General features: G+C 48.4%; 1 protein-coding gene across 1 annotated transcript in view; it reads right to left on the minus strand.

Annotated features, from left to right (window-relative positions):
- Positions 1–15,045, minus strand: part of COL22A1 (collagen type XXII alpha 1 chain) — a 201,493-nt gene that overhangs the window by 108,038 nt on the left and 78,410 nt on the right. Inside the window, exons 13-14 of the mRNA XM_045162761.1 lie at positions 12,635–12,688; positions 3,673–3,726 (exon numbers count right to left, since the gene is read on the minus strand). Of these exons, the coding sequence (XP_045018696.1) occupies positions 3,673–3,726; positions 12,635–12,688 (108 nt within the window). The remainder of the gene's footprint in view (positions 1–3,672; positions 3,727–12,634; positions 12,689–15,045) is intronic.

A 15,045-nucleotide genomic window follows, 5' to 3' on the forward strand; every position in this document is an offset into this window, starting at 1 on the left:
GGTGATGATATAACCAGGAGGGGCCTCATGCCAGCCGATGAACGAAGGTGTGTGAAACCTGCTCAGTTCACACTCTTCTCTTTTTATCATCAATGTGAAAATGCTACTCACTCAGTCGTGCCCGACTCTTTGAGAACCCATGGACTGTAGCCCTCCAGGTTCCTCTGTCCATGGGACTCTCTAGGCGAGAATACAGGAGTGACATGCCATTCTTTTCTCTGAGGGATCGTCCCGACCCAGGGATAAAACCCCGGGTTCTGGGGTTCTATAGCATCTGGACGCAGATTCTTTACCATCTGAGCCACCAGGGAAGCCAATATCTAAATAACCAATTCACCTAATTATTAGAGAGAGTGACAAATTAGCCAATAGATCTAAATGTTAACAACAAAATCCGTTTTAATTATTATGAATAAAAACAACTGAGTAATGACTCTATCAATTACCCAGTAAGTCTACTCATTATTAACGGCATGTTTTATCCTTCTTGATACGATGGTGACTACACACCATCATGCTCAGTGATTGCAGCGGTGACGTGTAAATAACCAATTAACCTAATTAGCATTAGTGATAGCAGAAAAGCAAATAACTATTCCTAATAACCACCTTGTTCCAACTGGAGTAGATTTATGAAATTGGATGGAATCTGAAGATGCATGAAAATCCCTTGCATAATTAGCACTTAGTCACACTTCCTGAACAACTTGCAAATGTTTGTTTTCAGAGGTTATTCGTGATCGTGAGTCCTCCTCCATGATGGTAAGTCCTCCTCCAGGACACAGCTCCAGGGGCACAGGGATTGCTCCCCCCTCAGGGGAGGGGGTTTCTGGGTTGAGAAACCCAGCTCAGTCCTCTGGGGTCGGCCCCTCCCCTGGCTGTGTTCCCACCCACTCAAGGGTCTGCCAGCCATGCTGGCCTCAATACCTTCACATAAACAGTCGTCCAGACCAGACACAAATTCCCACTTTTCCTAAAAGGCTGCCAGGACACAGGAGCGACCACCTAGAATGTGTATCTTAAGTCTAAAACATTCCAGAACGACCGTTTTCATCCTGAAAAAAGAGGCACCAAAAGCATCTTCCAGAAGGCCAGCTGCCTTGGGGCCTGGCTCAGCCTGAGGCTGGCTCTTCCTGTTACAGCAAAGCTAACTCAACTCTAAGCTCCATTTCTGTTGGGGCCTTCCCTACTGGCTGAGATGGTAAAGAAGCCACCTGCAATGCAGGAGACCCTGGTTCGATCCCTGGGTCGGGAAGATCCCCTGGAGGAGGGATGGGCTGCCCACTCCAGTATGCTTGCCTGGAGAATCCCACAGAGAGGAGCCTGGTGAGCTACAGTCCACGGGGTCGCAGAGGGTCGGACAGCACTGAGAGACTGACACTTTCATTTTCACATCTCCATTTCTTTCGATTGGAAACGGGATAAGCCTTCTCACAAGTGGCTGTAAAGAGCAGATGCGACTGTATACTGACACAGGGAGAGCGCCTGACAGGAGCAGAAACTGAACGGACGGACCCTCAGCCTTCTTCTCATCAGACCAGGAAGCCCAGGAACTTCCTTTCTGCTGCGACAGAATCAACCCAGATTTTCCAGATCAGCTCAGGGACCCTCCTCTGGGCCCAAGAGGCTGACGCTCCATCCCCCAGAACCAGAGCTCTGACTACGCCCCTCCCAGGTCTTAGCTCAGAGGATCGTCCCTCTATCGGCACCTCTCCCTGCCTCCATCACATCTGGCTCCTCTGGGCTTGGACAGGGGCCGCGAGGTTCCCCTTCCCAGGGCCACACCCGCACACGGTGGGGGCTAGGTGAACACCTGCTGGATGAATCGATGAGCAAACACACAGATGGCAAGCAGCACAAAACTGTGGCCAGGCCCAGGGCAGGTAGGCATGCACGTAAGTTAGGAAGAGTGAATTACAGAGCTGGGCAGGGGTCCAGCAGGGAAACACTGCTCTTGGAGTGGGCATGGTGGGCTTGAATGCAGCTCTGCATCTGTGCGGTGGTGATCCAATGCAGGGAGCCAGGTGGTACCTATCATACACCACACCCTCTGGTTCTGAACCACTGAGATCCCCGAGTATATCAGGGTGCCCCATTTCTGGCAAAATCCCTGCCCTATTTGTGTCTACAGCATCCAGCTCAAGGCCTGGCACTCAGGAAAGATTTTGTTGAAGGGAAAAGGGCTTCAGAATTTAAAACCAAAGAAAGAAATATATTTATCAGGGTAGCCAAGAAAACAGTGATAGGGAAAAAAATCTAACTTAAAGTATTTTGATGGAGCTGTATTTATGGTGAATTTTTGAAATATACAAGCTTTGCTCGCAAGAAACAAGGTCATAAAACAAATGCAAAAACACTCTTTATCTTGCACTACTAACATCAAAATGTCACAGTGAGTGTGGAATCTTTAGAAGACCATGAATAATGGCTGGTTTTACAGCCCCTTATCCTGTGTTACAGCCTGATGGGCATGTGAGGGGCTGGAATAAAGCCTGAGATTCACGTGCGGGGTGCCCGGCACACACTTCATATTCAGAGCGGGAAAAGCCCATTTGGAAGCGTGGTCAGCAGCGTGCCCTGGGTGGGTGCCTACCAGATGTTAGAGGACAGTGGCTACCATCACAGAGTTGGGTGTGGAGGAGATATGCCCAGGAACAAGTGGGCGCCAGAGCCGAGCCTTTACTGCAGCGGGAAGCTGGCAGACAAGCCTGTATTGATCCCTCCCGCCTGCTGCGGCCAAGCCAGAAGGATGGGACAGCAACCCACCCGGGGCTCCCTGTGCTCTCACTGGGACCCCAGCACCTGGGCCACATCCCCACATCTTCTGCTGAAATCATCACCCTGTTTTGTTTATATTGGCATTTGTGACAAATGATGAAGCGGATGTTCAGAAGGTAAAGGGACTTGTTCAAGATGCCGCAGCCAGCAAGTGGCCACGGCTGGGACCCTAAGCTCCTAATCTCCACCTCCCTAACTGTGACCGCCCTCAATGCTTTCCGGGAATTTACCAACCCTGATTCCAGGAAGGCTGGGGCTTGGGGTTGGTGGCGAGCTTTGGTGCAATTAGCAAAGAGATCACAAAGTGGGGTGTGATCACCACCAGTGCTGAGTGCCTGTTCTGGCCACACTGAAGTGTGTGTGTTGGGAGGGGGGTGAGGGTGTCACAGTGACTCTGAATTTATAGAAAAGGGGGACTGAGAGGGGTCAGGGCCCAGGTGGCCTGGGATAGTGGCAGGGCCCTCCTGAACAGCAGGTGACCCCGAGCGAGTCTGTGTATTGGGGAGTCCCACCCCCACCTGGTCTGAAATGGGGAGGGTGACTGAGCCTGCCCACCTGCCGGGGCGGCTAAAGGGATCCACGGGGGACCACAGGGGTGGCACACGTGAGACCGAGGGGGAGTGGGGAGCTGGACCAGCCTGGGGCCGGGGGAGGAGGTCTGCTCTCCTTCAGGCCGAATCCCCACGCCCCAGGAGACTGAATAGCCATTCTCCCAGCACTGAGGTGGGAGGCAGGGAGGGCGAGGGACCCGCTGCACATTGTTTTTAATGCTCTGATGAGTATTGCTCAGACTCATGCAAGAGTCTGGTTACAACCTGAGAACTGCTACCCTGTCATTTCCTTAATCAGAGAAAGCAGTGTGGCTAAGGAAGAGGATAGGAAGACAGTAGTTACCTGCTGCCCCAGCAAGCCAGGGACTCCAGGAGGACCCGCCTCACCTCTCTTTCCCTGAGGACAAAAAGAAGAAGCCAGGATTAACAGGCAGCCCGAGCCCAGAGCCCGTCTAATGACACGTCTGGAGGAACCCCCCTGATAACAGACTATCCGCCTCGAGACACCCTGCAGGGAGGCAGTGTGGGGTCGGGGTAGGGGAGCCTCCCCTCTGGATGTCAGCGCTGCAATGCAGATGACTTTGGAAACACATGGCCCCACATTTTAAAAAGTACTGCAGGGTTTACCTGAGAAAAATGCCCTTGTCCTGTCCCCATGACACTCATTCCCTTTCCTTGACAACAACTAATCCTACCAGATGTTGGTTGCTTTCCAGAGGCATTTTATGTTTAGGCAAGCTTTGCACAGGTGCACACACACACACACACACACAAATGCGCCCACACATGCACACACATTCTCCCCCTCTATCCCTTTTTTTCCTTAGAAACTATGGCATAACATTCAATCCACTGATAAACTCCACTTGATTTCACTTGAGGATTTAACCCAGATGCCTCTTGGGTCAGCATGTGGGGAGCACCTCCATTCTCTCTCACAGCTACAGACCTTTCAGCACAAGGATGAAAGGTGATGCATCTCGACTCTGGGCAGGCAGGTCACATGGACCATTTCTGTGCTTCTGCCGTCAGGATCCATGCTACTCTGCATGACCCCAGCTGGTCATCCCTTGGGGGTGGGTGTGATCACTAAGCCTCAGAGTCTACCCGTCTGGACAGGGGTGAGGTGCGTGCTGGCGAGTCCTCACGACACACAGCATGTACCCTATCATATGTGTACATGGACAATGGAAGGCCTGCTCGTCTGCTTTCTTCCTTACAGTTATCCTCACAAGGTCAGAGCATTGCAACGAGAAATGAAAAGGAAGGCATGACTCTGAATCAGAACCACATTCCTCGAGCACCTCCTCTGTGTCAAACCCTCTTCGGGGGTTTCCCGTATTTTCCTTGTGTCTCCACTCTGCAGGAATCCCCTCGCTCCGGGATGCAGGCACTCTCAGTCCTACTGGGAGGTGGGGACACTGAGGTTCAGAGTCAAGTCTCACCGGGGACCCAGCTAGAACCTGATGAGGTTAAGATCTGGCCCCAGAGCTGTGTGTGCAGGGCCTTCCCAGGGCTCTGACAATGAGATCATTGTGATGAAGCGTCTTTAACAGTCTGTTGGATTACAGAAGCTGGATGACGTCAGCGTCTCCCCTCTTCCTTAAACTCTGGCCCCTCCCCCTCTGCCCCTGCACACTCGTGTTTGTCCCCACGCACTGCCCACCCCCAGAGGAAAGGTGTCTTTATGACCGCGGACTGTGCCAGCCCAGCCCTCTGACCTGCCCTTTCAGTCTGGCGTCCGGTGGCCCTGCTCCCAGCCCTAAGCCACAGCTCATGTCGGCTGCTTAGCTTGGCCCCAAGGACTTGGCCTGCCAAGCCACCTCTATCTGTAGGATAGAGATGCTCCATCTCAACTTGTCAAAGTCCTACCCCACTCTACTATCTCCTCTTTCATGAAGTCCCAGCAATAATGAGAAATATTGGCAAAATAGGGCAAAAACATATTTGAGACAGATTCCCAGGTGTCATTCAAGAACTCATGAGTTAGAATCACCAGGGGTGGGGCATGGAGCTCTGAGTAAGCGGCTATGAGAACTCGGCCACTCACTGCAATCAAAGAGGTCTTTGATCTTTTCTTTTCCCAACCCCGTTCCTCTGCAATATTGTAAGAAAAAGAGTTCTAAACCTAACGTAGATGAGGACAGGCAAACCATTTAACTTGCTGAGTCTTAGTTTCTTCATGCAGAAAATTATAATTATTGCAATTATGTGAAAGACAATAGTAGAAGAAATAATTCAATATTTGAGAAAATGATTTAAAAAGCATAACAGAGCATCATGCAAATATAATAGATAGTTATGAGGATGAGAAGGAAGATGACGGTGACTCTGATGAAGAAGAAATGCTAATAGCAGAATTCTGGCCCTTTGGAGTCCTTAAGTGGGTGAGAGACGACGTGTCAAGCGGTCCAGCTTCAAAACCACTACCTCTGAAGAGCGCTGCAAAGACTAAATAAGATAATGTCCACAGAGTGTGCAGCACAGGATCTGACATTAAGTACACGGTGGTGATGGTGGGGGTGCTGGTGATGACGGTGGTCATGGTGATGGCAGTGACTGTGATGGTGGTGAATATGCCGGTGATGGTGTTGATGGTAGAGGTGATGAGGGTGGAGACGGCGGGAATGATGGTGGTCGTGATGGTGGGGGTGATGGTGGTGGTAATGCTGATGATGGTGGTGCTGGAAACGGTGGTGGTGACGATACTGTTATTGGTGTCGATGGTAATGAGGGTGGTGATGATGATACTCTTGATATTGATGGTGGTGACAATGATACTGTTATCGGTGTCGGTGGTAATGGTGGTGGTGACGGTGGTACTGTTATTGGTGTTGATGGTAATGACGGTGGTGATGATGATCCTATCATTGGTATTGATGGTGGTGACAATGTTACTGTTATTGGTGTCGATGGCAATGGTGGTGGTGATGGTGACTCTGTTATTGGTGTTAATGGTAAGTTACTGGTGGAGGCAGCCCCCCTAGTGGTGGTGGACGTAGCAGCAACTCTGCACTCTGAACCTATACTTGGGTGTGGGGATTTGAGACGTGCTGGCCAGTGCAAGCTACGCATCAATAAAGAACCATTTATTCACAACAGGCCTATTCCCTGTCATTTTTTCTTCTCTTTTAAATTGCCACCCAACACATTGTTTGGATAAATGTCTGCGGTTTATCAACGAGGGCAGAGTTCTCAAGCTATTCTGGGTGTCTGGATGCTGAGCAAGACCACTATTTCCAAGGCCGCCTGTCTGCCCGTGGAAGAAAGAAGTCAATAAATTCAAAAGAGCATCTCCTTCCCAGGCAGGATGAGATAACACGGCCACATGAGGGACCATTATCAGATAAAAAGACTGCTTGTGCAAGTGATTCTAATCTGAGCCGTATGGTCCTTTTTGCTCAGTTTCTGTTCTCCGTGCCTCCAAATGTCAAACATGATTATTTTCTACTGGTGAGAGCTGAATCCAGGTGCTCAGGGAAAACCTAGAGTGTCCTGAAATAAACCTGGCTCCGTGCCATGACAGGAATCAAACAGTAGCCTGTGATCTAAACGATGCTGTTACCATCTGGTAGGTCAGGGAAAGGCAAGAAAAAAAGGCTTTAAAAATTGAAAAGTAAAAACAAGTTCAACCCAGGCTGCCACTGACAAAAGACTTCTTGTGCTTCTCTCTCTTAGATCTATCAGAAATTGGAGCTGATGGGCCTGACTACATTCAGCCACATAAGACCATTGGCTCCAAGGGCAGCGGTCAGAGATGCAAGTGATGGGTGCTCAGTGCATCCGCCAGAACAGGTGCTGCCAGCTACTAAGAGGTCCAGGTGCTATCAGCTACTAAGAGGTCTGTGACCCCATGGACTGTAGCCTGCTAGGCTTCTCCGTCCATGGGATTCTCCAGGCAACAACACTGCAGTGGGTTGCCATTCCCTTCTCCAGGGGATCTTTCCCACCCAGGGATTGAACCTGGGTCTCCTGCATTGCAGGCAGATTCTTTACCATCTGAGCCACCAGGGAAGTCCACTAAAAGGTCCCACATCTCTCCAAAGCTTCCACTGAAAGGCCTATTAATGTCCAGCTTAGAATTCTGGTGTGTATGTGGACACACACACATTCACACCCCATCCTAAAGCAACGGCAGGAACGGTTTGGATCCAGGATGACCTGAGTTCAAATCCCTGCCTCCTCATTTACAATTTGTGTGCTGCTGGGTAATCCAATCTACACCTTCACGTCTTGGTTTCCTCATTTGCAGAATGGGATTGAAACTGCCAGACCTCATAGGATCTTTGTGAGAATTAAGTGCAAAACATGTGTTCAGAAAACAACAAATGAACAAACAGCTAAATGCCTGCTATGCAATGACTCAACCAATGTCACCTCCTTCCTATCTTATACTAGAGTTCTACACATGTATGGATCGATTCTGTTTTTAAAATTGTTTTCAAAGCAACTGGCACAATCAGACCCACCACAAGACACTTGGGGATCACTCTATCTCTAGTAAGAAAGAGAGCATCACACTTGATAGTGTCACTTCTTCAGGTCTCACCTCTTGGTAAGAGAGGAAAGAAGCCAGAAAATATTGATAAAATGATCAAAGGAACCAAAGAGACTGTCCCCAGCTTGTGGGAGGAGCAGTGACAGAGCCCTGAGTGACCCTGACCTGAGCAGGGAATTTCTGGACATTAAATTTCTCACTATCAATCTCAGAGACTCCCTCCACCATGACAAGTCTCTAGTTAAGCCATTTCAAATTTGACATTGTTTAAATGCCTGGCAACAGGGAATTCTATTAAGAAAATCTTCCCTCCCACCACCCTTGTTTTTGTCCAAAGGGGAAAGAAGATACCTAGGCTATTTCAGATGGGGCTAGGACCACAGAGCAAGATAAAAGCTAAGTAAAAGGTACAGAAGGAACCAAGTTTTCTTCTTTAAAACTGGACATTCTAGACACACAGATGACTAACGGGTACATAGAAAGGCGCTCAACATCCGTAACCATCAGGGAGGCGCAAATCAAAGCCACAATTTAGATGCAACATCACACGTGTAAGAATGGCTATTACCAAAAAGATAAAGAATAACAAGTGCTGGCAAGGGTGTGGAGAAAAGGGAAGCCCGCTGCTGGTGGGAATGTAAATTGGTTCAGCCTCTGTGGAAAACAATATGGAGGTTGCAAAAAAAAAAGAAGAAGAACCAATCCACGATCCAGCAACCCCAATTCTGAGTATTTATCCCAAGGAAATGAAACACTAACTTGAAAAGATATATGCACCCTCATGTTCAATGCAGCATTATTTACAATGGCCAGGACACAGAAGGTCCCTACATGCCCAAGGATGTAACAATGGACAAAGAATAGTATCATGGTATTACACACGCAATAGAACAGTATCATAAAAAGACGGAAACCATGCTATTTGCAACAACATGGATGAATCCTGAGGGCACTATGCCAAGTGAAATACATCAGACAGAAAAAGACAAGTACCTTACAATCTCACCTATAATACAGAATCTAAAACAAAATTGAACTCATAGGTATAGAGAACAGATTGGTGGCTGTCAGAGGAGAGAGGGTAGATGGTGGGTGAAATGGGTACAGGTGGTAAAAGTGATTAAAAAAAAAAGAGCTGGAATTCCCTGTGGAAGGTCAGAACCCAGATGGCTAGATGGCTCGTCCTGGGTCCAGTTCTGCCCACACCAGCTGGGTGTGTCAGCCGCCCAACTGCAGCACTCACGCGTGACCCATGAGCCTTTCACTCTTGCAACCTTAATTGTGTCTGATGCTCACTAGTGACATTATGTTGCTGTTGAGTTGCTACGTCGTGTCCGACTCTTTGTGATCCCATGAACTGCAACCTGTCAGGATCCCCTGTCCTCCACTCTCTCCCGGAGTTTGCTCAGATTCACGTCCATTGTATCGGTGATGCCAGCCAACCACCTGATTCTCTGCCACCCCCTTCTCCTTCTGCCCTCACTCTTTCCCAGCATCAGAGTCTTTTCAAATGAGGTGACTCTTCACATCAGGTGGCCAAAGTGTTGGAGTTTCAGCTTCGGCATCAGGTGTTTCAGTGAATATTCAGGGTTGATTTCCTTTAGGATGGACCGGTTGGATCTCCTTGCAGTCCAAGGGACTCTCAAGAGTCTTCTCCAACACCACAGTTCAAAAGCATCAATTCTTGAGCACTCAGCCTTCTTTATAGTCCAACTCTCACATCCATACATGACTACTGAAAAAAATCATAGCTTTGACTAGATGGACCTTTGTTGGCAAGGTGATGTCTCTGCTCTTTATTACACCGTCTAGGTTCGTCACAGCTTTCTTTCCAAGGAGCAAGCATCTATAAATTTCATCTTCTGATGACATTATACATTTAGGCATATTTTATGCACTTATATATGCTTTTATTTTCATAATTTTATAAATGTGAGGCACTCCTCTAAGTGCTAAAAATACAAAAATAATGTTCTCACGGACTAACATTTTAGTTAAGAAAAACAAAAAACAAATGGATTCTCAAGTAAGAAAAACACAAGTTCTCTACAGCAAATTAAAACAGGCTGGTGTGAGAGTGACAGGATGTCTATTCTGAGATGGATGATCAGGGCGCAAGAGGATATTCTTGGGGGAAAACTTAGCCTCGTGGACGCTCTCGTGTGTCCAACTGCCTCCGTGGCTTGGAGCCAGGCTGCCTCCACTCTGGAACGCTCTGGGCTCAGATGCTCTGCAGCGCTGCCAGCTCCAGCTAAGAGTGCTCCCGACCGCCCTCTCCCCAGTGCCTCGCTCAGACGAGCACGAGGAAATCAGAACCTCAGACAGGCTTGAGCACCTCCTTTTTCTTTTTCTGACAGCATAGTATTCTTTATTAAAATATACAGGTCCGCTAACTTAGAAAACATGACATTCAAAAGAGGGTATCTGTTCAGATCCCTAAAAAAGACTTGATCTTTGCATTCATCACTGGTTTTAACAGTCTGCTCTAATGGCCAATCATTTCTTTGTTTTTAAATCGAGGATAGCCTTAAAATGTTGTGGTGGTCTCTGCTGTATATTAATGCGGATCAGTCATAACTCTATATATAATGTATATATATATAAATACAAATTTATATTTATAAATATAAATTTATTTTTATAAATTTATAAAAATATATAAAAATAAATTTTTGAGCCTCCGTCTCCTCCCATTGCACCTCTTTAGGTCATCACAGGGCACCAGGCTGGGCTCCTGGTGTTATCAGGGAGCTGTGTTAACAGCTTCCTGCTACTCTTCTCCTTTACACATGATAGTGAACACACGTGCATGCTACTTTCTCCTCGTGTCCTGGGACTGATGAACCTATCCACAGAGGAGAAATGCAGACCCAGACCTGGAGCATGGATGCGTGGACACAGCTGGAGCAGGACAGGGTGGGACAGACTGAGCGCCTCCTCTGCCTCCGTCTAAGGCGGGAACCCAGCCAGGCAGTGAGTGCCCAACCCCCGCCTCCACCGGTGGGGGCAGCAGGATGAGACGGGGTGGAGACGCAGATGGGGAAGGGGGTGCCTCGCTGCGACCTCCCCTCCCTTTCATGTCCTCATTGTGGAAAAACAGCAGCTTTGTCCAAAATGAAGGCGTTCGCCTCGCCGGGAATTATGCTGTCTGCCTGTTGGTAATCTCTAAAGTAAAGGGCCTGGATCCCTTTCCTCAACCCATGTTTTAGTCTCAGGGTCTCAGTTCCCAGGTCCCTGGACTCATCACTGTCTCATCTCTTCCCCCATCGCAGCCTGAGCGCTGAAACCAGGAGCTCTTTAGACCAACATTTCAATGGACACTGACAAGGCAGGCCACCCACGGCAAGAGGAAGGATAAGGCTGTGAGTGAGTCGTCACCCTGTCTCAGGCCCTCCTGACTCAGCCAGAGGCGGCGCAACAGGAGACCGTGCCCCAGCCACACCGACATCGGCCGCCGTCTCTCCCGCGTGTCCACAGGATCGGCCGCCGATGAGCAGCACCCATGGGAGGGAACAACTTGAGTCAGGAGATCATCAGTGATGCTGTAGAGCCAGGGTTCCCAAGGACATGCGTGGTCATCACCCCCTGCTCACCCGCAGATGCAGGATGAGACAGGCACCCTCCTTTGGGCCCCTGGCACATGCTCTATTAACACTCTTTGCCACGCTGCCCTGTGACTCCAGTACAAAAGAGAATGCAACAATGCCTAGAGATGATGGTGCCAAGTGAAGGAAGTCAGAGAAGGACAAGCCCCACTTCATGTCATTTACACGTGGCATCTAAAGCATGACACAAATAAAGCGGCTACAAAACAGACTCACAGACGTTTAGACATTGTGGTTGCCAAGGGGTGAGGGGAGCGGAGGAGTGAAAGTCTGGGATTAGCAGATGCAAACTGCTAATAAACATACAGGACGGATAAACAGAAGGCCCTACCGCATAGCACAGGGACCTATACCCAACAGCCTGGGATAAGCCATAATGGAACAGAATATTAAAAAAGAGTGGACGTATGTGTATGTTTGAGTCACTTTGCTGTATAGCAGAAACTAACACAACATTGTGTATCAACCGGACTTGTATAAAATAATTTTTTTAAAAACCGTGATGCTACAAGATTAGAGCCAGAGGTCAAGAAATGTGAGCTGAGTGTTCACTCTGCATGAGGTCCCCTGCTGGGAACTGAGGACCCAGAGCTGAAGGTTAGCCCTAGTCTGTGGTGGTGGGGGGCACCAAGGTGGGCAGCCAGCTCCAGTGTGGCACAACACCCTCTATCCTACAACACAGGAGTCAAACCGTAAGGTGTGCACAATCTGGACAAAAAGAAAAGGGGGCTCCATCAGGTTAAATGACATGCTCCTAAGAAATTATGAGATTCAAAAACGATACGGATTCTTCACTCAAGAGTAGCTGAGAGCCTATCGGCAGACCTCTATTATCTCATGGCTATTTTTCCTTATTTTCTCCTCAAGGCTTAGCTCAAACATCACCTCTTTCAGGAGGCCCTGGCTGGCCCCCAGCTTGGGTCAGTACTCTCAGGACTGAGTGTCCCCTGATCACACAGAGATGTAAGTTTCTATGTACACAACTCATGGAAAACCACACACTCGTCTGCAGGAGATAAGCCAGGACCCAGCTCGAGGCTGCCCATCCTCAGCCACTGCCAAACTCAGCTAACCCTTCAATCTGCTTCCAGCATTCATCTCAAGCTCAGGAGACCGGCACTATCTCCTCTGTGTGAGCAGCTAAAATGGGGAGTGTGGTGTGGCTGAGTTGGGACACCAGGAAAGAAACACGGTTTACTTACTCGGAGACCTTGCAAACCAGGAGGTCCATCCTTGCCTTCTGGACCCATCAGACCCTTTAGGAGGAAGAGAAAGGGGAAAAAAACAACAGAGATGGATCATGGCAAACACACACAGTCAACACCACAGGACATACTTTGTCCGGACACTCTCATTTGATAGGAAAATACCACCCTGTTCAAATGGGGAACCTGGGAGGTCAGGAGGGGAAAAAAAAATAAAACAATAACCATCTAATTCTGTCAAGTCTCTAACACTTAAACATGTGCACCTATCCGATGTAATTAAGTGTGATTGACAAGCAAGGCATAGGCACCATCGTTCATTCTCTGAAGACAAGCACAGTAAGGACCAAATGCCCGGCCTCGGTGCTCTGTATCGAGTACACACAAGAGAGCACCCGGAACCCAAGTGTCTTTAGCTCTAAGCCTGGTGCCTTTGTTGCTGTATCTTGCTGACTGGGCAAGGATGGGCTTGGGTTATCTGACCCTCCATCCGCAGTGATATCCAAACTGATTGTCTGGATAAATAAATAAAATTGTCTAAGGAAGATCAATTTCCACTAAGCAAGGAAAACTGGCACAGGAAGGGGTCATACTGAACGGACTAAAATCTTGCCCTCTAACCCCTCACTGTGTATCTCCTGCCTGATCTCAGACAAGTACACTGGGCGTCCTTGAACCTCAGTCAGCTCATGTCCAAAGCGAGGATAATATACCTTCTACTGAGTGGCCATGAGGACAAAGCGAGGAACGGGTGCAAAGGCCCTGACACCCACCCGGGTCTCCTGACAGCACCCTGGTTTATACTCACATGCATAATGACGTCGCCTAGAATACGGCATGAAATGTGGATTGGAAAATGAAGCCTTCAGCTCTGAGACCCTATCACCAACTTTATCAGTGAATTGGGGCCAACAACTCCCTCTCTGCACTTCAATTTCCTCATTTTCAATAATATGTTGTTGTTGTTCACTCAGTCATGTCCAACTCTTTGCAGCCTTATGGACCGTAGCCTGTGAGCTCCCCTGCCCAAAGGACTTCCCAGGCAAGAATACTGGAGTGGGCCATTTCCATCTCCAGGGGATCTTCCCGACCCAGGGATTGAACCTGTGTCTCCTATGTCTCCTGCATTGGCAAGCAGGGGATTCTTTACCCCCTGAGCCACCTGGGAAGCGAGTCTATAGACTCAATAATATGACTGTCATACAAGCAGCTATTATTGCCACATTTTGCATAACTATTAAGTGACAGAACTGTATTGAGGTTTAAGGTCTTTTCTCTTAATAACACCATTAAAACAAGCATGTTACTGTACCAACTATGGTAACCAAAGGTTTAAATATCCCTTTCTCACAAGGGTTATTCCAGTGAGATCAGGGGCACACTTCAAGGGAAGCCCCTGCAGAGGTGAGTTTTCATGAAGCATCAAGACATGTCTCTCATTTGATCTGCCAGCTGGTCCTTCTTTATTACATTCAATCAAACATTGATACAACTGCCACAACCCGTTCCATCTTGGGGAAAGGATGAAAGATGCAGGCCTCCTCAATGACTCCTAGCATCCAGGTGCAGAAGGCTGCGTGCCGCTTCCACTTAGATAATGGGATGCACTTTCCACTCTCTGGGATTGCTTGTCACAAACTCAAAGTTTTCCCTTCTCAACAGAAGCTGCTGAAGCCAGGCTTTCACTCTCATTCAATCTAATGAGAGCCACTGCTCTGCAGAAGGCCCTGGGCCAGGTGCTGCTGGGGATTCAGAAAAGCCAGAAATAACAACTGATCTCTGTATTGGGCTTAATAAGGCTTCCTAGAGCAGTGCTTCCTACAATACCCGTTTAACTCGCATGGCACGTTAATGTAGGAGGTGACGTCAATGATGATTTCCAAGCCAGGAAAACAGAAGAGGATAAGATGGGTACGGTGATGCCATCAAGACCCAAAGCCACTCGGTGGATGAACTGGGACGTGAAACCAATGGTCTGGGGCTCCTAACCCCAAGAGTCTTCCATGGCCACAGTGCTCCTTATGAGCTCAAACTGAAATCAGGTCTCACTTTGATGTCCCTCCTAAATATTTGCTGTGGGTCACTCCTTCACACATGTATTAAGTTCCTACCATGTGATAAACTGTGGATTTGAGAGATGGAGAAACTCTGGCCCTGGCCTTAAGAACTTCACACTCTAGGCCTTTCATCACTGTTCCTCATTTTTCACAAGGTCTTTAGGTAGGCTATTGGCTTTTTGAACTCCTTCCAAGGGAGTTTCATCACCAACACCATGTACTGTACTCAATCCCATTCTGTCAAGAGCATCTAGCCCCGAGACCCTCTTCAGGACCCTGGACAGCTCCACTGAGCTGCAGGGTTGTGCTGTTCCAGTATTTGCAAGAACCGTGGGTTCAGGAGCCTCTCCT

This window comes from Bubalus bubalis, chromosome 15 (genome assembly GCF_019923935.1).
Source record: "Bubalus bubalis isolate 160015118507 breed Murrah chromosome 15, NDDB_SH_1, whole genome shotgun sequence".
NCBI lineage: Eukaryota > Metazoa > Chordata > Mammalia > Artiodactyla > Bovidae > Bubalus > Bubalus bubalis.